Genomic DNA, 23,655 nt, shown 5'->3' with positions numbered 1-23,655 from the left:
ATGATCAGAGACAATCCGGTTAAGCACTATGCCAATAACATCACCATATAGCCGCATCCAATCCTCGCTGGCAAGAAACCGATCAAGCTTTGAAAGCACATGGGGCTGCCTTCCATTGGACCAAGTGAATGTCTTCCCAGATAAAGCAATTTCTTCAAGCTCCTCACTTCCAATTAAGTCTGCAAAGAGCCTCATGGAGGTAGTAATCCTCCTGGATGGCAGGGACTTCTCGTGGCAGAATCGGGTCACATTAAAGTCACTGGCAAGCAAAAGTGGTACATGCCATCTCTTACAAACCAACAGAAGGTCATCCCAAAAGAGGTGTCTCTCGCTTTGTCTAGAAGGCCCATAGAGCGACCTCCTACCCAGGAAACGGGAGGACTCTTTGATTCTGGACCGATGAGTGGAGCGGTCCCTGCCCCCACTCTGAGGTATACCTGGGACCGTACATGATTGCTATGGACCTTTCATGCTCGGTAGCCAAATCTTGGATCTTTCTTGGATTCTTCTCTTTCGTCGGAGCTTGAATGATGATGAAGCTGTTGCTTTCTACTCGCTTCTTTCTAGTCTCGGTGATATGATCCTCTGGGAGAGAGTGTCAAATAAGCTGATTTGGAAACTTAGTATCAGTGGAACATTCACAGTGGCTTAAACCTATTCCCACATCAGGGAAGTTGTCCTCAATCAGGCAGAGCACAAAGCAAACCTCGTCTGGAGACTTTTAGCACCTAAAAAAGTTAAATTCTTTATTTGGACAGCCATCAAAGAGCAAATCCTCATGGCAGACAATCTCCACAGGAGAGGTTTCACTGCCCTGGATGCTACCTGCCCCCTGTGTGGCATTTGTGAGGAGTCAGTACAACGTATCTTTTTGCGTTGTGGTTTCTCGTGGAGAGTTTGGATGGTTGTGTTCCTGAAAATCGGCATTCAGGTAGGCCTCCATCAGGATCTATTTGGCACTATTCAAATGGTACTTGGGACTCGCCTCCCCAAAGTTGGCAAGATTCCGCTCTCTGCTTGCCTTGTTCCCTTCCCCTGGTGTCTTTGGCTTGAGAGAAATAATTGGAGATTCAACTCCCAAGTTCAGCAATCTGGAGAGTACGGTCTCTTGCACTGTGGGTATGATTGCCAGCTGGTTCCACACTAGGAAGGAATTTGCTCCTCAGGATGGTATCTCCCTTTAATGGAATTGGTGTTTTCTGGCCCACATGGCGGGCCCCCAAAGGACTCCAATCATGGCTGAGTAGGAGCATCCCCCTAGAGATTGCATTAAACTAAATTTCAACGGAAGTGCACTTGGTTGCTCAGGTTCGGCTGGTGCGGGGTTTAGAAATCATAGTGGAGAAACTATTTTCTCCTATGTTGGGCTTGTGGGCATTGCAAACTCTACCACTGCGGAGGTGAATGCTTATCATCTTGGGTTGAAGATTTTCAATGACAGACTTCAAGGGAAGCTGCTAATAGAGGGAGACTCTGAAGTGGTCATAAGCTGGTGCTCTAATTCAGCCACTCCCCCTTGGAGGCATTGGCCAATTACTTCTTCTATTACAATTATTGTATCTTCCATTTCTTGTACTTGGAATCACATTCCTAGGTCAGCCAATTATGTGGCTGATAGGCTAGCTAAATTTGGAACCTCTCAGCAATCTTTCATTGTTTGGGACGGCGCCCCTTCCTTGTAATTTTGCTCTTTTGAGCGTTTTAGTATAACTCATCACTATTTTTTATTTTTTATTTTAAAAAAAGATGGAGTGAGAGAGCAAGAGAGTGAAGGAAGGCAAACGGAAAAGCAAGAGGGTGAGAGAGCGAGGTAGTGATGGAGGAATGAGGGAGAATTAGTGAGATCGAAGAAGACTGAAGGCTCAGAAGGGAAGGACAATGGAACATGTTAAGGAATAGTCCCAGATGGATTAGTGAGTACAATGATCTTGAGTTTATTAGTTGAGAAAGAGGTTTCTTAAGTTGACTAGTCATTTTGGGATGGGCCTTGGACCCAACTTTATATGGTATCAAAGCAGGTATTCATATGTGGGCCTACAGCTAAAGTATCCACCTGTAGAGCCACAAAGACCTCTCTCTTTTTTTTTTTTTTTTTTTTTTTTGAAATGTCCGATAAGACCTTTCCTTGATCATTGTTGAGATTGGGATGGATTTGTTCAAGATTAGTGTGAGTTTATCAACTTGTGCTTATAAAGAGTAATGAAGATCATCAAACTTGCAATCTTCAAGAGTAATAAACACAAGATCATTTTACTCTTTGGTGCATGTGGGACAATTTTAACACTCTCCTTGACATGTGGATCCTCTTTGTGGCTCTTACATGTAGACAGTTCTGAGTGGAGTCTCACGTAAAGATACCTACTCTGGTACTATGTTAAAGTTGGGCCAAGGTCCATCTTACAATGACTAGCCAAGTTAGGAGGTTTCTTCCACACTAAAAAGCACATAATCATTCTACTCTTTGATACATGTGGGTCTATTCTCAACAGGAATTGAACAAATGTGCTTTCAAATAATTTCTTAAGAGCATAATAAATCCTTTGTGAAAAATAGAACATAATAAGTCGATCTAACAAGTGTTTTGAGTGGGTTTCTTACAACTTCTAATCTGTAGGCTTGTGTGGACAATGACTGATCTTTTAGGGGTTTTGACTGTTTCTAACTGGTTTTGGACCAACTGAAATTTTTTACCATCTTTAATGTGAGCCTGTCACTTTCAGGGTTTAATTCAACACTACGGCAGGGTAATGTTACTCATCACGAATACATTCAGGTAGTGCATGATGGAATATTAAATTAAATATTTTATTTAAAATTTTGTTAGCTAGTACTTATTTTTTTACTAACAGGTTGGCAAAGGAAGAGATGTCGGGTTAAACCAAATTGCATTGTTTGAGGGGAAAGTGGCTGGTGGCAATGGTGAACAAGTTCTTAGTCGGGATGTTTACAGACTCGGGCAGCATTTTGACTTTTTCCGTATGCTGTCATTCTACTTTACCACTGTTGGATACTATGTCTGCACCATGGTATGCCCTATTGACACGTTTAATCTTTTCCTTTCGTCTTGGGGTTGCTACAGATAATGGTGTGGAAATTCTAAGATATTGTGATTGGAAATAATAACTCATGTGTTATACTTGTTATGGATATTTCTGTTGTCACGATAATAAATGGTTAACTGTCTGCCCATTAACTCTTTTAGTACAAAGGTCAAGTTTCAAATGCCAAATGACCTAAGCAATAAAGGTTAAAGGAAGCAGAAGCTCTTATTTAAAATATTTATCTGTTGATTTAGTATTCCTAGCTTAGAGGAGTGTGGGTCATTGCCTTCCATTAATTTACTGTAGTTGTCAAAAAATTTGTCATGATTAATTTAATGTTATTGTTCTTATTTGTTGTTGTTGTTGTTGTTGTTGTTGTTGTTGTTGTTGTTGTTGTTGTTGTTGTTGTTATTATTATTATTATTATTATTATTATTGTTGTTGTTGTTGTTGTTGTTGTTGTTATTATTATTATTATTATTGTTGTTGTTGTTGTTGTTGTTATTATTATTATTATTGTTATTATTGTTATTATTATTATTATTATTATTAGTAGTAGTAGTAGTAGTAGTAGTATCATTATCATTGTTGTTATTATTATTATTATTATTATTATTATTATTATTATTGTTATTATCTTTGATTGATATTAACAGAATAACTACATATTTGTGTTGAAACAGTTGAAACGCCAGATTTTCTTGTTGTTTTTGCTCTCTTAATAATCTTCAATCCTTTTGTGGATGCAGCTCACAGTTCTGACAATCTACATTTTCCTTTATGGCAAAGCATACTTGGTGAGTCTTGCTTATCTTTGTCTGGTTATGTACTTAATGTAGCATATTCACAAAAACAAAAAGAGTAAGATTCTCTCAAAGCATTCCCAAATAGTTCTTGATAAAGGGGGGGAGGGGGGCATGGGTTGGGTTTTTGAAAACCCGTCCCCACCCTACAAACGTTACCCGTAAACCATCACCACAAAAACCTGAAAGCCAACCCCATCCCGACCTTGTTTCCCTACTCCCCAACTCCATCCCACCCTTGCCTACTCCCTGACTCCAACCCTGCATCCTAGGCTCATTCATATTTTACATAAATTTATTAATTTATAAAAATGTGTTATTTTACTTATATTTCTAAATATTTTCAAAAAATTACACCTCACAGGTCATGTCAAGTGTGGGGTATCCTCTCAATATATCCTTGTGCCACAGGGTGAGTTGAAAACTTTCTCTAGGGTTTTCAGGTTAGTTTAGGTTGTGCCAGGTTTCCGTTTAGACCCACCCCTGGTTTTTAGGGATCAGTTGCCTCAAGTGGTGCCACCAAATTGAGTATTCTCATAATGTTTTGGGGGATATGAAGGCCAAAAATTGTGCAATGGTGTTAATGTTGGGTCTTAAGAGGATTATTTCGAACTACTAAGCACATGACTTTTTCTGATATTAGTCCCCCACTAACACTCCCTTCATGTGTAGGCCTACTCAAATGGGAAATAGGCCAGAGATATGAACAACAAAAATGGGTATAAATTAAATAGAGCACAGCATGGACCCAAACTGAGTTGCTGAAATTAGGTCTTTTCCCAACTAAGAGAAACATGGTGGTCTTACGATATATTAAGTCAGAAGGTAAAAAGTCAAGAGTGCGATGAGGGTGACATGGCGACAACCACTTGCTGGCTCTCCTCGGCATGATGATTGGCGTTTTGATGGGAGTTGCTATACATGGAATCACTGGCCACTTTGTAGTTCACTGTAGTTCTAGTGAACATCAATGATTCTATGATTGGCGCAAATTGCTTACTCCAGTGGCGATTGCAAATCACACATTGAACCCATCAAATGGGGAGAGTCGTAAGCAATGAAAGTCATGGTAGACCTCTCACTTGACAGTTTTATCAGGTTACCAATTTGATTTTTCAAAAATAATTACAGAAATAAAAAAAAAGGATTGTCACTGCAAAGTGAATAGAAATTGGGGTCAGCCAATGCAATTTATTGTTTCATGTTCATTGGTGTCGAGGCATACAAGTTTGAAAGTTATTGGGAATTCGAGTTGGGACTATCATAGCGCATGTTCTGATTCCAAAGAAGGATTCGAATGGATTAGGCCGGGAAAAACTATTATCCTATCTTAATACAATCAATCAGGCACTTTGGCGTATAAGACTCTCAATCTAATAACTACTGGTCCCCCATCCTTCCCTTTCTCGCATCATCGGGTTACAAATGATTATACTTACTGTAATGCCGTCTTGCAAACCAGGCCAATCTCTTCTAATATGTGTTCAAACAATAACAATGTGTGCAACTTCTAGTTGTTGATAAGAGATTTGCAGAGGCGCATATAGGAGATGTCCAATTGTTGGATCGGGAAAACTATGAGGAATAATTGGTCCTCAACTGCTTTGTTACAATGGGCTAAGTCGTCACGGGGATTGATCATGATTTGAAGGTTGGTTTTGTAGAGTCCTTTACCTGCTTATTTCGTTTCCATTCTAGTGAGGAAAAATAGAAAGTCTTGGCAGATAGGGGCGATGTTTGGGTGTGGTATTGCAATCTTTGAAAGAGTGGGTCCAATGAGTGGACTGTTAAAAGGAGTTTTGTATATTATGAAGGGATTACCTATTGAGTTATGGGATGAAAAGATCATAAGGGCTCTCAATGATATTGTGGGCGATATTGTTGATATTGATTCTGATGCTTTGTACGGTCAATGCTATGATCATATCAAAATGAGAATTGTCCCTGCAACATTTAAGAAATCATTTACATTTTGGATGGTACTCTTCATGTCGAATCTTACTTATAGAGGGTTGATGGAGTGGTCGGAGATAATAAAGATAACCAAGTTCGCTGGACTACCAATCTGGACAGAAGGACTAGTGCACAAGCTGAGTTGCCTAGGGCAAGTTCCCCCAGTTGCTTGTTATATCAAATAGAAAATGAGTAGGGTCCTTCGATGCTATTCTTGTGGATCCAATTCATTTGGACCCACGGATGTATCTGTCATCTCCCATTATTAATCAACTGAATGCTGGTTTACAGGAAACCATCTACAGGTATGACTTATTTCAAAATCCTGAGCAACAGTATGCTCATTGGCCAAGTCTTTCTTGTCGTCCTCACTATGGTATACATCAGAAACTTATGGGTATTCAACCAATCTCTAATTCACAAGCAATATCTGCAATGAAGATACAGGGCAATCACATGAGGAGATTAGCAATGACTCTTCATTACCAATAGATAACAATGTAAACTGCATGGACAATCAATCAGTCTCAAAGATCACCCATTATTAGGACCTACACCAGGTGAAGGAGTAGCTTTACTATTGTAGATGATGATCACCACTGACAAGCAGAGGCTTCTGACCGTGAGGACTTCGCATGGCAGAAACTTTTACTGTTTGCAGCAGAATTGGCCATAACTGTTGATGATATTTGAGGCAAATTTGGGGTTCACTTGCCTGCTACTGAAATTCAAAGTGCTGCAAGGGTTTTACAATGAAAAAATTAGTGTGGAATCAGAGGGCTGGGAAGTCTTGCAAAGTGATCTACTGTTTGAGTAATGGTGATGTCTGCTAGGAAGATTATGATTGGGATTATATAGGTGCAAACGGGTCTGCTGGAGGTATGTTAATTGCTTCAGATGCCCATTTGATTGGTGTTTCTGATATTTTGAATGGTTCTGTCTTACCATGCATATAAAATATTTTCAAAGGTTCTTGATATAGGTCTTTCTGTGGCATATATGGGCACACAAGGGGTTGACAAAGTTCCTCTTTCTGGGATGAGCTCAAATTGTGTGTTTATTGACAGGCTAGACCATGGCTGGTTGGAGGGGATTTTAATGTGATTCATTATTGTCATTAATAAGTGCCAAGATCCACATCTTTTACTGCATCCATGAGAGGTTTTGCTGATTTTAAAGATGAATGTAGTTTAACAGAAATCCCATTAATGGGATTGCAGTTTACTTGGAGAAATTGACAATTGCCCCCTATTTTATTAAATTTTGATCATTTCCTGGCCAACGGATGTGGTTAGATAGATATCCCAATGTTCTTTGTAAAGCTCTGCCACGACCTACTTCTGATCACATGCGACTCTTACTTTTCAAGTCAAAATGGGGGCCTACTCCTTAGCCTGGTTCAAACGATAAGGCTTTTGCTGGACTTCTTGAATGGTGATAGAATGAGATTGTTATTGATGGCACCCTGCTTGGAAGTTTGTCACCAAATTAAGATCTCTAAAGCAAACAGCGCTCAGGCAATTATAAGGTGAGGTTATATAATCTACTGCAACAGATTGAGGACCTCGATGCCCAAGAGGTGATTACTGCCCTGTCTGTTGCTCGATTTTATTTGCATTCCAATCTTAAACTAGAATATGAAAATTTAATGCTCCAAGAATGTGTGTATTGGAAGCAAAGGTTGCATTATCTCTGGCTACAAGAAGAGGATGGTACTACGAGATATTTTTTGTGAATAACTTCAGCACGAAAGTGAAAATTTTTATCAAGGTTATTGAAATTAATGGCCATCAGGTTGTAGATCCAAAGTTAATTGAAGATGAGCTTATAGCCTTCGTCTCCGATTTATACCATGAAGATGCTATGTTCAGTCTCAAGCAACAAACTGGTTTTCAGCACACTTCAACAAGGCGCAAATATATTATTAGAGCAGAGATTAACAAAATATCATTAATATCTTAGAAGATTTTAAGCCAATGGTCTTATGTGTAATTCTTAAAAAAGGATGGTGTTGTTCAACCAGGGGAATTTTGTCCAGTCAGTTTACTTTCTAATCCATCTAAAATTCTCATGTGAACTTTGGCATAGAGGCTTAACAAAGTCATAGGCAGCATGGTCAACTGTCATCAAAGTGCTTTTATAAAAGGCAGAAACATTCTCAATTTTGTATTCTCAGCCCATGTACTTCCACATCATTTTTTGAATTTGGGTGATGCAAAATTGTGCTAAAATTAGATTTAGAAAAGGCCTTTGGTATAGTTAGTTGGCCTTTCTTAGATATATTATGATGCACATGGGTTTTAGGCAAGGTGGTGGCATTGGATCTATAGTGGTATTTCTTTGGAGTCTTATTCCATTCTTCTCAATGGGGCAGCAAAAGGATACTTCAAGGGGACGCATGGTATTTGCCAAGGTCATCCTCTATCTTTATTGCTTCTTAACTTGGTCGGTTAGGCGTTTGCCTCTCTATTGGGTGTTTCCCTTCGGGAAAACTGGGGTTCGATCGCGCATATGGTAGGCGGTTATGGCCACTTGAGATCCTCCCCCTTGCGACTACATCAAACTCAATTTTGATGGTAGTACTTTAGGTTGTTTTGGGCTAGTTGGAGTTGGTGGTGTTTTCAGAGACAGTAGTGGAGACCCTATTCTATCCTATGCTGGGCCGGTGGGTGTTGCTGACTCAAATACTGTTGAAGTGAGTGCTCTTCTATTCAGCCTCCAAATCTTCAAAAAGTATCTCTATAACAAGCTGCTTATCGAAGGAGACTCAAAGACTGTCATCAGCTGGTGTTCAAAAGATAACTCCCCCCCTTGCGCCACTGACCAATCATTGATTGTATTGCTGACATTGTATCATACATTCATTGTAATTGGAACCTCGTTCCTAGATCAACCAATTCTTTGGCTGATAAATTGGCAAAATACGGAACCTCCCAGCAATCTCTCATTGTTTGGGAAGGTTTCCCCCCTTATAATCTGCTCGTTTGAACTCTCTCTTAATAAAATTCAGCATCATTTAAAAAAAAAAACTTGGTAGGTGAGGCTCTGAACAGAATTCTTTTATTGTTGCACATGAGAAATGATGGTTTACATCTTCCACGCAATCTTCTCCTCTCTCTACTTCTCTACTACAGTTCACAAATGAAATTGTCTTTTGTTGTGATGGAAGATTAAATAAAGTGTTAAATTTCAAGGCACTTCTTGCTATTTTTGAATATTATCTCAGGACCATGAGTAAATTGGAGTAAATCCAGTATATGAAATTAATATGGACAGTATAAAAATTTCTAAAATTGTCACAGTGCTGGGCTGTCATATAGCCACATTGCTTTTGTCTTTTCTTGGGCTTCTGCTTTTTACAAGGAGAATGACCAAAATTGTGGGATCCAAAGATTAAAAAATTTGAGATCATGGAAAGGAAAGATGCTATCTTTTGGAGGAAGAATTATATTAATTAAGTTATTTCAAAAAAAAAAAATTAATAAGTTTGCGAGAAACATGGCGATAAATGGAGTTGGCAGAAATTATGAGAATGGTGTACAAAGGAAAATCACCCGGGTCAAGGAAGACTTGGTAGTCACAAAGCCAAAATCCTGGAAGAAATGATCATTAATTTCTGGAATGTGCACGGAGTTGGCTCTTAGCGAAGTGAGCCACAATCAAAAACCTCTTAAGTAAGTCTTCAATTGTCATCCTCCAAGAGACCAAAGCTCAAGAAATAGTTGATTTCGACCTTTAGAGATATGTGGAATTGTACTACCATGGATTGGATAGCAATTCAATGTGGTGGGTCATTCAGTAGTATACTTCCTCTCTGAGATTCCAATCTACTTGATGTTCTTGTGGAGCTGGGAACCTATACTATCAGACTAAAACTTCTTGATGAAATTTTGGTAACCTTTGCTGCCTGGTGGGTGTATGTGGCCCACTCTTATACAAGGATCGTAGCAATTTCTGGAAGGAGCTTCTTACATTTACCCACCCATAGGGTTGTCTCCGATCATTGCCCCCCCCCCCCCCCCCCCCCCCCCCCCCCCCCCCCTTCTTTTAGATTCAACAATGCTTGGATGGCGGACTCAAGATGCTAAAGCCGTTGTTGCGATCATGGGCCTCTACGAGAAAGGCCTCTTCCTCGACCGAGAGAGCCGTAGTCTTTTCTCAGATTTCCACTCTTGACTCTGAAGAGGAATCTAGAAGCCTCTCTTCCTCAAAAGTAACTCAGAGATACACCCTTCAAGGGCAAATGCAGTCCTTCGCTCATAGTGAGCTCGTGCACTGGAAGCAGCGTGCGAGATTTAAATGGCTCATTGAGGGGGATGCCAATACTAAATTCTTCCATGCAGTAGCCTCTACTCGGAGAAGAGCTAACCGCATCACTGCGCTCAACGTCAATGGTGAGAGTACCTCGGATTGATCCCTTATTTCAGACTCACTGGTGAACTTTTTTGCAGAACTATACTTTGATGGCCAGCTAGTTCGCCCCTTCTTCGAAAGGGTTCATCTCTAGGCTATCCCTTCGGCCGCAACTAGTCTCATCGAGCTCCCTTTCTCTAGTAAGGAAATTGAAAAAGCAGCATTGGGTCTTCCTTTGGATCGTGCTTCGGGTTCGAATGGTTTCAATGGGGAGTCCTATCGTCGATGCTAGCCCTTTATCAGAGACGACATTGCCTGCGTGGTCCACTCGTTCTATCAGCATGGCATCAGATATAGGAGCATTGGAGCTTTGTTTACTGCCCTCATCCCTAAAAAAGCAGGGGCAAAAATTCCATCTAACTTTCGGCCGATCAGCCTCACCACCAGTGCTTACAAGGTGCTTGCACGCCTCCTTGCCAATCGCCTCAGGGCGGTTCTCCCTATTGTCATCCATCATGGACAGAGTGCTTTTATCAAGGGAAGAAATATAATAGACTAGGCCATGGCATGTCACGAGCTCATCCACCATTTTAAGGCTTTAAAGCTTCCCAGATTCATCTTGAAGCTTGATTTTGAGAAAGCCTTTGACAGAGTTAATTGGAAGTCTCTGGACACACTCCTGGAGAAGATGGGATTCGGGGAAAAATGGTACTTCTTGATTCAGAGTTGCATTTCCTCTGCAAGCCACTTCATTCTTCTCAACGGAATGGCTTGTGGTTATTTTAAGGGATCCAAGGGAATCAGACAGGGAGACCCCCTTTCCCCTTTGCTCTTCAATGTTGTAGCGGAATACCTATCATCTTTGATCTATTCGGCCAAAAACCTGGGTTGGATCCTCTCCACGACGGATTGTGGAACCTTTGATGTGCCGATCCTTCAGTTTGCAGACGATATAATTTGCTTTGTGGTTGGTACTATGGATTAGATTCGAAAACTGCGTGCTATATTGGGACTATTTGTATTGGCTTCTGGTCAGAGCATTAACTGGAAGAAAACCACCCTCCTTGGCTATTATATTGACTCTCCTGTGCTTCAGGGAATGGCTGAATATTTGGGGTGCTCAGTGGGAAATTTGCCAGCTACATATCTTGGACTACCACTCTTTGACTCTCGGCCTTCGGTGACGCTTTGGTCCCCCCTTATTGAGAAATTTGAGAAGAGACTAGCTACTTGGAGGGGCAAACTTTTATCTACGGTTGGGTGGCTCACTCTTCTCAAGTCTTGTTTGGCAGGACTGCCAAACTATTTATTATCATTCATGCACTGTCCGGCCTCAGTTTGCAATAGGATTGATGCCATCCGTCGACGTTTTCTCTGGAGAGGATCAAAGGACACTTTCAGATACCATTTGGTGAGTTGGAAAGATATTTGCATGCCTCGAAATCGGGGTGGTTTAGGCATACGGCCTATGAAGGAGATGGACAATGCCCTTTTGGTCAAATGGATTTGGAACTTCAACATCAAGCATAACAACCTATGGGGTGATATGGTCAGGTTCTATCTTCAACCTTTGGGTGCCTAGTGGAGGGAGGATGGTGATACTCGGCTCCTATCCCCAATTTGGAAATCAATTCAAAAGCTCCTCCCAATATTTAGAGAGACAACTTCCTTTCACACAGGAAATGGAAGGACCCTTCTCTTTTGGTTGGATGAATGGTGTGGCCCCCGTCCCCTCTCCGAGGATTTCCCGGGGCTCTCTAGGGTGGCGAGGGATCTCTCTTGCTCAGTGGCTGATTCTTGGAGAGATCGCTCATGGAGTCTTACGTTTCGCCGAGGATTAAATGACGAGGAAACTACTGCTTTTTGCTCTCTCCTCTCCAGACTCAAGAACACTACTATTCGAGAGCATGCAATTGATAAACTGATATGGAAGCCCAACATTAATGGCCGATTCACAGTTGCATCCGCCTACTCCCACATTAGAACAAAAGATAACAACATGCATGAACACAAGGCAAACCTGGCATGGAAGCTCTCAGCGCCTAATAAAATCAAATTCTTCGTGTGGACGACCATCATGGAACAAATCGTCACCTCTGACAACCTCCATAAAAGAGGTTACACCGCCCCCGATGCACTTGTCCCCTTTGTGGTGTGAGACAGTCCAACATGTTCTCTTATATTGTGACTTTTCATGGCAAGTTTGGATGACGATATTTCAGAAGATTGGGCTCCAAGTGGGGCTACATCAGGACCTTTTTGGCACCTTTGAGATGGTTATGGGGATGCGTATTCCTAAGCTGGGCAAGATAATTCTCTTGGCATGCCTTGCGCATGTCCCATGGTGTATATGGCTAGAGCGAAACAACCGGAGATTCAATTCCAACGCTAGCAGCCCGGATAATATAGCTTCTCAAGCAGTGGGCCTTATATCGAGCTGGCTACATTGTAGGAAGGAGTTTGCTTCTCTATCGGGTGTCTCCCTTCGAGAAAATTGGGGTTTGATAGTGCACATGGCAGGCCCTCGTAGGCATCCGGTTATCGCCACCTAGGATCCTCCCCCTTACGACTGCATCAAACTCAATTTTGATGGCAGTGCTTTAGGCTGTCCGGGGCCGGCTGAAGCTGGTGGTGTTTTCAGAGATAGCAGTGGAGACTCTATTCTATCCTATGTAGGGCCGGTGAGTATCGCTGATTCAAATACTGCTGAAGTGAGTGCTCTTCTGTTCAGCCTCCAAATCTTTAAGGAGCGGCTCAGGGCAAGCTGATTACTGAAGGCAATTCAAAGACTGTCATCAACTGGTGTTCAAACGAGAGCTCCCCTCCTTGGCACCACTGGCCAATCACTGATTGTATTGCTGACATTATGTCATCCATCCATTGTAATTGGAACCTCGTTCCTAGATCAGCCAATTCTTTGGCTGATAAATTGGCAAAATTCGGAACCTCCTAGCAATCTCTCATTGTTTGGGAAGGCTTCCCCTCGTGTAATCAGCTCATTTGAGGTCTCATAATAAAATTCAGCACCATTTCAAAAAAAAAAAAAAAAAACATTTACCCACCCATGGCTATTTGCAGGTGACTTCAATGCAATCCAATACGGTAATGAAAAATCTCTCTCAACTACTACAATCACCTCTTCAATGCAAGGATTTGCTAATTTTATCGGACATTGTGAGCTTGAGGAATTCAACCATTATGGCAAAAACTTCACTTGGTTGTATGAACAACAAGATCCATTCTCTCCAAGCTCAATAGACTAATAACTGGGTGATGCTACTAGCAGGTACTTTCTTTGAACAGAGCTGGATTTGACCACTGGTCAATCCAATTCGGTACCAAGTTCAGGCGCTGGGGCACCTGATTGTTTAGATTTGAAAATTCCTGGTTGTTGGAGAAGGAATTTAACAATCTAGTAGCTAAATAGAGGTCTAATATTCATGTGCTTGGAGCTGTTGGCTTGCAGCTCTCTTGCAAACTCAAATTGTTGAAACCAATCTCATAAGTTGGTCCCTGGAGTGTCGAGCTATTGTCAATGCTGAGGAGTCTCTTCTATCTCAAATTGCCACCATCAAATGCTGAAGAACAAAGATCTCTCTTTCACTGAATTCGTCACTCGTTTTTCATCAAAAATAAAATTTAATCTATCTCCCATTGGGAGCGAGTCCAATGGAAGCAACAAACTCGATTTAGATGGCTGGTTGAAGGTGATGGAAAAACTAAATTCTCGTTTTTGCCTCAGCCAAGTAGAGGACTAACCAAGTTACATCACTATGTGTCAATGACAAAGTAACCTCGTATAAAGCCTCTATTACTAATGCCCTGATAAGTTTATTTGCAGACCTGTATAGTGAGGAGTGTTTGTCCTTGCTCAAAGTGCAAAACATTCGTCTATCTAGATCTCTTCAAGTGTATCTTCTTTCCTTGAGCTATTCTTCTCTACAAAGGAATTTGAGAGCATTTCCCTAGAGACCGTACTGTCTGGACACATTTCCTGAACATGATTGGGCTTCAGTTGTGCTTCCCTTGAGGCCTTACTACCGTTATGCAGCTGGCCCTTGGGATGAAAATTCTAGGCTTGGGGAAGGCTCTCCTCTTAGCATGTTTGGTGATGTGAAGGAAAGTTCCCTAGGGAGTGGAAATGAAAGAAATTATCAGTGCTTCATCTGCAAGTTTGCCGTTGTGGAGGAAGCGTCCATCAACATAATTGGCCAAATTTCTACCTGGATTCACACATGGAAGGAGTTTGAGTGTCAGTTGGAAGCCTTACTTTGTGATAATTGGCATGCCATTGCCTAGATGTCTGACCCTTCTCGCCCTAAAGCCATGTGAAATAGGAAGCCCCCCACCCATGGTGTCCTTAAGCTCAATTTTGATGGGAGTGCTCTAGGCAATTCAGGCAAGGCTGACTTTTGAAGCGCTATTCAGGAAAACGAGTGCACCACTCTCATCTCTTACTCTGGCCCGTTAGGGATATTTGACTCTACCTCAACACAACTCTTTGCTCTCCGCATTGAAGGGGATTCCAAGGCTGTGATCAGCTAGTGTTCCTCTTTTTTCGAGTCCCCCTTGGTGTCATTGGGCAGTTTTTCATGAAATTGTAGATATTGCTTCCTTGTTTGTTAGTTCTTGGTCTCATGTTCCCAAGTCAGCTGATTTAGCTAACTTTCTAGCTAAACAAGGAGCCTCTTTTCTATCATTTGTTCTCAAGGGGTGCTCCTTTGATTGTTTGTTTGTTTTGTTCTTGGCTTGCCTTGAATGAAATTTGCCATTTTCAAAAAGACATTAGTAGGGCTACCAAAGTATTCTCTCTTTATTGCCATGTCCAGCGTCAATGGACACATTTCCTAATCATGATTGAACTTTAGTTGTGCTTCTCCCGAGACCTTACTGCCATTAGTTAGCTGGCCCTTGGAACTAAAATTCCGAGCTTGGGGAAGGCTCTCCTTTTCGCATGTTTGATGATGTGGACGAAAATTTCTTGGGGACTGGAAAAGGAAGAAATAATCAGTGCTTCAACTGCAAGTTTACCATTGTGGTGGAAGTGTCCATCAGCAGTCTCATGTTCCCAGGTCAACTGACAATTTTGGCCAGCCATTCTGACAATGTTCTTAGGGCTAGCCATTCCTTAGTACCACTGAATTGCAAGTTGTTGCAGAGAAGTCCAAGATTTTGCAATGGAGCATACTAATGTATAATAATCAACTTAATAGACTTAAAAGAAAGAGCAAATACTTCCATCAATAGTGTTTATTGACAAACAACAACATTAGATGTTGAGGGACCCAAAAGGGCTGAACTATCGATCGTCTTTGAGGTTTGAGGTAAATAAGAGCAACTATCAATCAACTAAAGAGGGAACTGGCGAGAGCAATTAGAGTAAAGGATATTTTCGTAAACAAGTATATGCTAATGAATCGGCTCACGAACTAACATGTCAAACTTGGAAAATCTTGAGTTTGGCTTGTTATACTTAACGAGCCTTATTTCAAGTTTGAACTCAAGCCGAGCTCAAGTAAAAACGGAACTGAGCCAAGCTTTTTTCGAGCCTAGCTCGAACGGTTTGCGAGCCGGTTTGGCTTGGTGCCACCCCTTGCTGGTTTATGCAATTTCTAACAGAATATTCTACATGGGGTAAGAACAGTTGATTCTATCACAAGGATTTCCATCTCTGTATTGTGCCACTTGTATGCCAAATGCTACAGTCATAGAATTCAAACTGTTTGATTCTAGTGAGTGGGAACTTAGTCTTTATATGACTAGAGAACATATTGATATAGAACTCCAAGATTTCAAAGCGTTACTTCAGCAATTCTACTATAGGGTCTCGGTGAGGATAAATTAATAGGAGCAGTGGAATCTTCTGAAAATATTCTGTTTCTTTCTCTTATAGCAAGCTCATAGAGAGGACGCTTTCTACATCTCTCTGTCCTTCTCTGGCTTGCAAGTTTCTTGGTTCAGCAAAGGTTAAAGCATTTCTCTAGACTGTCCTTTTTTTTAAATGCTCTAGACTGTCCTTAAAACTAGAATCTATACATGTGTTCAATTGTGTCAGCATGGTTTCCAACCCCCCACTACATGATGTTGCTTTTGTTAACTTGGAGGATGAATTTATTGATCATTTCTCTACTTCATTGTACTTTTTTCAAATGAAATATGTAGTCTTATGTGCGGTGTTTTGTTTTTATCTATTTGTCTTCCGAGGTCATTGTCAGAATGGCTGGCCAAAATTATTTCTTCTCCTCTACCGAAGCTTGGTGATACCTTATGGAGAAGAGTAGGGGCGTCAATCACATGGAGTTTATGGTTAGCAAGAAATGACAGTGTATTCAACAATCAGGAGCATTCTTTGGGGGCTGTCACTGAGAATTCAGTTCACTTAAGTTCTCTCTTAGGCTCAATTAACAAGTGACTTTATTGATTACACAGCAGTGGCTTTGAAACAAAACTGGAAAGCCCTTGCTGTTTCCTGTCCAGGAAAGCAAACTCGGATGGAGCTGCCTGCCCGGTTCCTAAAACTAAATTTTGACAGTAGTTGGTGGAATAATTCGAAATTATGAGGGTGTCCAATTGCTCACATACTCGGGACCAATTGGTCAAACAGATTCAAACAATGCTGAAGCTTCAAGGTGTACAGTTGTATACCGAACATTTTACATTATCACTCATCATCTAGGACGAGTCATTGGTCATCATTGTTAGGGGTAGAGTAGCTGACCCTTGCTAGCATTTTGATCATCACTTTCTACAAATTGCTGATCAGCTTTCAGCAAGACACGTCTCTTGAACTCATGTACATCTAATTTAATTTCTGATTCACTAGCAAAAAAATGTCAATTTGGGAAGTTTGATGGCCACTATGAGTTGCATACCACAGAATTATATACTGTTTCTGTTGTATTCATGATGTATTATTTTAGTATACTATCAGCCACTTCAGCCATAAACTCTGTATTTTCTTTTATGATTTAATAAATTTCACCATTCAAAAAAAAAAAAAAAAAACAACATAACTTTTCCAGTTAACCCATTGGACTACTTCCACTAACAAATTAAAATGGTGGGGAAAGAGGCCTACTTATAATTATGTTTCTGTATTGGTGTCTGTTGACACCAACTAACTGATCACGATTAGGTTTGGTTCTTCTTAGCATTTTATCGAGAGGTCAGTCACATCTTCCTATCCTGTTTTTCCTTTTCAGGCATTATCTGGTGTGGGTGAAGCTATCCAGGAGAGAGCTAATATATTGGACAATACTGCCCTCAGTGCTGCTCTTAACACACAATTTTTATTTCAAATTGGTGTGTTTACTGCAGTACCCATGATTTTAGGTTTCATTTTGGAACAAGGATTTCTCAAGGTATCCATTTCACCAAAATATTATTCACCTCTTGTCTGTAATTGAAGATGGTCCTGTAATTCACATCTTTCCTTGACTGTCGCTTGGATTATATTTTTTTATAAATATATATTGTTCTTTTTATATTACATGATTTAATAGATTATTGTCATTCTCAAGTTATTGCAATTGTAGTTACTAGAAAAAGTTGTGCCTGTTGTGTTTCTTAATATGGCTCATAAATGATGTGTAATGCCATCCCATGTTATATTCATCAATTATTTCTCTCATGAATAATTAAATCTTGTAACTGTTCTCTCCTCCTCTTTCTACAATGTATGTAAAAAATGCTTGATATGGATCATACATGGACAAATTCGTGTAGGTGGTACTTTAAGTGGCATATACTAAAAAAGTTTATAATAACCTTATCTTTGTGAATTTTTACCTTCATTATGGAACATGTGGAATTTCTAGAAAAGAGGAAACTTCATTGACTTATTGTAATCTGAGTACATGAGCCCTATTTATAATAGTGGAAAGTAATAGATTCCACTTACAATTAAAGTACCCTTGTCCCAATTATACCCTAAGTTTAACACTTAAAGATAAGTCCTGGCATAATTAAACAATTCAACATAAATAAAATACTAACATAACTAAAACACTTTAAACTGAGATTTTTCTGTGAGACCTCTTTCTGTGAAACTCTTGTAAGACTCCACCATATTAATTCTGGTGTTGTGAGACTTCTTACTGTGAAAGTCATGTAAATGCCTTCCATATTTTCTCTTCAATAGACAAATTATTTGATGTTAGTAATGTGATGGAAAAGCATTTGCATTAGAAATTTAAATTATTTTCCGCAGTAATAGTGTCATCATCTCCATCAAAATCCTAGAGTTTGAGGAGATGGTTGCCCTCCACTCCACGTTCCTTGACTCGCAAGCTCTTGTGTTGAGTCAAACTCAGCCTAACTCGGCTCCGGAAAATGAATCAACCTGTGACCGAGTCAACACTGAGCAAAGACCGGAGCTAGTAAATTTTGACTCAACTTGACAACGACCAATCCCCTTGGAATTCCCCCAGGTTACCCTCCCAATTTTATTTTTTCAAAATTTGAAATCCTGAAAGTTGTTGTAGTCTTTTCTCTGCCAAGCCCACGATCACCCTCTGAACCGGATTTGTTAGTCCCTTATATGGACACGCCATCCCTTACCTCGAGCAACACACCTTCCATTCACCTGCCACCTGGCCTGCTGTCGAACCCTGCCCAAGTTCCAAAAAACTTCCACCCCGAAATTCCCCCCTCCCCTGAGATCCTCTCTTCCTACCTGGAACCTAGCGCCTGCCAGCTCATCACGTCAAAAACCATCCCGCCCAGTCTCACCCTACCCTAACATCCCCTCCCCCCCTGAGATTTTGTCTGCCTTTTCCTACCTGGAGCCCAATGCTCGTCAGTTCATCCTGCCAAACCACATCCCGCCTAGTCCCATCCCACCCAATCTCATCCCAACCCCCCATTGTCATCCCCAAATCCAAAAAATCACCTTTTTACCCCCACGCTACCCTTGTCACCTATCACCACCCTGATCCCGAGGGATCATAACCCCTTCCTTTTTGCCACACCCTCCATCTATCCCAATCGACACCTTCTCCCCTCGAGAACAACAAACCCATTCAAAAACAATTTACCTCTGTCAACCTCCAAAAATACACTCCAGAAATCAAATCTGCCAATGTCAATTTAACCCCTCTGACAGCCCCCAACCTATCGGATCCCTCGCTCATCCCCCTTGATCTAGATCTTCTAGATCCCTCCTTTTAGTCTGTTGAATTTAGGATCCCTTTTCTATGATCACGAATCAAAGAAAGAAGAAAGAAAAAAAGAGAAAAGGGGAGAAAAGCTCTCAGGTAGAGCAGAAAAAAATAAAAAGGAAAGGGTGAGCTGCGTCAAGCTAGGAGAGGGAGAGAGAGAGAGAGAACCTACTCGGGATTGAATGTGTTACTTGATTTATTTCGACTTACAAGACCTCTATATATATTAGAGGAGAAGGTAAGAGTCCTCATTCAACTTGTCATTCAATCCTAATTACATTCTAACTCTAACTTTCAATATAAGTAAGTCTATTCAAACTAGGACTCCTAGAAGACTAATTGGAGTAGAACTAGGAGTCCTTTATTACCCACGTGAACTTAAGGGATAAGCCAGCTCGTGGCCTTATCCTTGTGGGCCCCTCATGATCCTCCAGCGCACCTTGATAAGAGTCCCAACTCATGAGATCTTTGTGGGTCCCACTTGATCTTCAAGTCTTCTAAATCAATTCAGCTTGTGCTTCTTTATTGTTCAACTCGAGCTTGCTTTGGGAGAGGACTCTTCTTGGTGTCCCAAGTCCTCTAGGATTCTTCTTGATGACCTATGTTCTCATAGTGGATCCCACTAGCTCTTGCACCATGGTGGGCCCCACATTGTAACACGGTCCCCTCCAAAAATTTCTTCGGCAAACCCACATCGCCTAATGCTATGTCATTTCAACCTCTTCACCAATTCCAAGCCGCTGCCTTTTAACTGCGACACTCTCAATGATAGCTTTTCTAATAGCCTATCTGATAACTCTGTAAACCCCCCAACCACCCCCCCCCCCCCCCCCCCCCCCCCCCCCCCCCCCCCCCCACATGCCATACACCACCATTCTTTGTCCAACCCCATTGGCTTCAATGAATCCCACCTTGAACAAACCTCTAGTGGCCCCCATTGGGGAGTATTCCTGCAAATCCTCCCACCTACTCCCGCAGAAAATCCAAAAAACCACCCTCCCGCTCGCTTACTCTAGAAGGACCCCCCTCCTCGACCCGAATATCTGGGCAGGTTCCCTGTTATCTCTCGGAGGGAGGGTCGAAAATATGAGGCAACATATTCTGCTCCATGCGGACAAATTCCCCCCACATGAGACGTAGAAGATGCTAGAACTAACATGGGAGTTCTCAAAATATTACCATGGCCTCTTCTGCTACTCGAAAGAGGATATTATTAACATCCCCCTACCATGATAGTTCTTTCTTGGAACGCCAGGGGAATCAGCTCGCGCTCCAAGCGCGACATCATCAAGGCAGCTATTTTTTACTGTAAACCTAACATTGTAATCCTTACTGAAACTAAGCCGCAAAATTTTCATTTATCTGTTGCTCAGAGTCTATGGTATACTCAGACCCTGAATGGGCAATCTTGTCATTTGGAACCCCCCTCATATCCAAATTAGCCCGATTTCTGGCAAATAATGATTGGCTCCATCTCTTCCCCAACACTTCAGGCCAAGTCCTCAACAAAGTTGGCTCTGACCATTGGCCAATCCAAATTAACACTCACCCCCCGAATTGGGGACACTCTCCTTTCCACTTCGAAAACTCCTGGCTCCGTCATGATTCCTTTGCTCCCCAACTGAAAGACTGGTGGCAAGATCTTAACCACCACCAAAATCCAAGATGGTCCTTCCCTTTCAAGCTCAAAGCCCTAAAGAGTAAGATCCGTACATGGGCCCGAAGCCTCTGTGCTGTTGTTGCAGTTGGGAAAGATTCTGTCCGGCACCGCATCTCTAAGCTTGATCTCCTCGAAGAGCAAATTTCACTTTTGCACCCTGAACTTTTCTCCGAAATCATTTAAATTGTGATCTTACAAATCTCTTAAAGAATAAAACCACTCACTAGAAACAGCGGGCCAGATTCGGTTGGCTGACCAATGGGGTTGGAAATACAAAATTCTTCCATGCCATTGCCTTAGCCCGTCGGAAAGCTAACCGTATCTCCTCTCTTCGAAATGAAGACGAGGAGATCACTGATAGCGTCTCCATTGCTAATGCTCTTGTGAAGTTTTTTTTTCAGATCTATATGTAGAGGAGTCTTTCAACCGCCTTGTTCTTCATCAGCTCGAGTTTTAACGTATCTCTGCGTTAGAAGTTGAAGTTCTGAAGCGCCCCTTCTCTCCTGAGGAAATTGATGAGGTTGATCTTAGCTTGCTAAAGGACCGAGCCTCAGGCCTAGACGGGTGTATGTTAGGAATTAGACTCCCTAATTCCAAACTAACTAGAGCAATAATAATAATCGCGGAAGAAAAGAAAAGCAAACATGAAAACAACAAGATTTATACAGGTTTGGCTCAGGGGGAGATTGCGTCCTGTTTTCCGCCGATGCAATAATCCACTATAAAGATGAAATAGTTTACAAGAGAAATCGCACACACTTATAGGTGTTTTCTCTAACCTCTCTCGGGCTACAACTTCAGCTCCTTCTCGGTGATGATAAAACCCTAATAGCGGCGCCCCTCAATTATAAAGAGAAAATTAGGGCAACCGCGATACAAAAGTAAAGTTCCAAAACTGCCCTTAATGAAACAACAGTTAATATATCATGGATCGGGCGGGGGCTTTGCCCCCCACCCCCGGGAGGTGGGCTTCCCGCACCCCTTCCAACCCCCACGGCGAACTTACCGCGAAGGTCGATCCGCATACCGACCCTACGTAGGGTGTTGATTAGGCTCCACAACTTAACAGTTTAATGGTGAATTTTATCCCAACTCTTTGGGGACAATCAGAAATGATGTCCATGCTTTTGTCAATAACTCCCATCAAGTTGGCTTCACCCATAAATCCATTGGGGCTTCCTTCATTGCCCTAATCCCAAAAAAAGCCAACTCAGCCCACCCACAAGATTTCAAACCCATCAGTCTTACCACCAGCGCATACAAAATCTTAGTCTGTATTCTCTCCAATCGACTTAGAGCCATCCTCCCCAGTGTTATTAACCCATGTCAAAGTGCCTTTATTTGAGGTCGCAATATCCATGAATTACTTGACTCCTTCAAAAAATCAATTCAACCAAGAGTTGTTCTCAAACTCGATTTCGAAAAAGCTTATGACCGGGTTAATTAGAAGTTGATGGACCACCTTTTTGGTGACATGGGTTTCGGCACCTGGTGGAGATTTTGGATGAGAAATTGTATTTCCACTGCATCTTACTCTGGTCTTGTCAATGGTAAGCCCTATGGGTACTTCAATAGACCTGGGGAATCAGACAGGGAGACCCTTTGTCACCTCTCATCTTCATCCTTATTGGCGAACATCTGTCAACCATGGTTCGACTTGCTAAAAGATTAGGATGGCTCAGCCCCATATCCCCAGATCTTGCTCAGGACATCACCCTCCTACAATATGCGGATGAGACCTTCTTCTGTGAAGGCTCTTTGAAACAAATTCATCACATTAAAGTCTTGCTCAATCTATTTGAAATCTCATCTTGTTGGAAAGTAAGTTGATCAAAGTCATCTATTACTAGTTTTAATATTGAACCCCACCTTTTAAACTCCATGGCCAACTACCTTGGATGTAAAACTGAAATAACTCTGTGTACTTATTTGGGCTTTCCCCTGACCGCTGGTTTACCCTCGAAGTGCTCTGGCCCCCTTTTATTGAGCACTTGGAGGGTCGCTTGGCATCTTGGAAAGTGAAATTCCTCTCTAAAGCTAGTAAGTTGGTCCTCATTAAATCCTGCCTTCATGGAATCCTTGGTTACTTTATCTCTATGTTCCGGTGCCCCGCCTCTATTAGAGACAGAATTGAGCTCATCAAAAGAAGATTTCTTTGAGGACCGAATGGTGAGAAAAAGTATCACTTGGTAAAACGGGAAAAGGTTTGCAAGCCAAAATCCCGTGGCGGGCTTGGTGTCCGAGACACTACCACTACAAATTCTGCTCCTCCTTAAATGTATCTGGAAATTCAATCTTTTTCCTGATCTAATTTGGAGAGCCCTAGTTGCTGCCAAAGCCAACAAGATTTTGGGATGGTGGGCTGAGGGGGGAAGATACTACTGTTTGTTGACAGCTTGGAAAAAAATATCCTTGCTACTTCCAGATTTTAAGAAAGTTGTTAAGTGCTACGTTGGCAATGAAATCTCCACAAAATTTTGGTCCGATTGGTGGACTGGCCAATCCAGCCTCAACATTAACTATAAGTCTATCTTTGTCTTGGCTAGAAATATTGATGCCTCTTATATCAGATCTTTGGTCTGAAACAGGGGGCTGGAATTTGAATCTCCGAAGAGACCTCTCAGATTCTGAAGCCATCCTGGCATCTAGTATCCTTTCGAGCATCTCCACAGCCAAACCTAGATTTA

At 41.5% G+C, this 23,655-nt stretch overlaps 1 protein-coding gene across 2 annotated transcripts in view; it reads left to right on the top strand.

Moving 5' to 3' along the window:
- LOC137938628 (callose synthase 9) overlaps positions 1-23,655 on the top strand; it is a 102,504-nt gene that overhangs the window by 67,793 nt on the left and 11,056 nt on the right. For both annotated transcript variants that reach the window (XM_068783597.1, XM_068783596.1), the window contains exons 41-44: positions 2,721-2,773; positions 2,850-3,026; positions 3,791-3,838; positions 17,353-17,511. In XM_068783597.1, the coding sequence (XP_068639698.1) occupies positions 2,721-2,773; positions 2,850-3,026; positions 3,791-3,838; positions 17,353-17,511 (437 nt within the window). The remainder of the gene's footprint in view (positions 1-2,720; positions 2,774-2,849; positions 3,027-3,790; positions 3,839-17,352; positions 17,512-23,655) is intronic.

The sequence above is a fragment of the Aristolochia californica genome, unplaced genomic scaffold (assembly GCF_029961685.1).
Source record: "Aristolochia californica isolate CCGP_79_NKW_82.1479 unplaced genomic scaffold, dmAriCali1.0.hap1 SCAF_8, whole genome shotgun sequence".
NCBI classification, from domain to species: Eukaryota; Viridiplantae; Streptophyta; class Magnoliopsida; order Piperales; family Aristolochiaceae; genus Aristolochia; species Aristolochia californica.
This window is presented reverse-complemented; position numbering and strand designations above follow the sequence as displayed.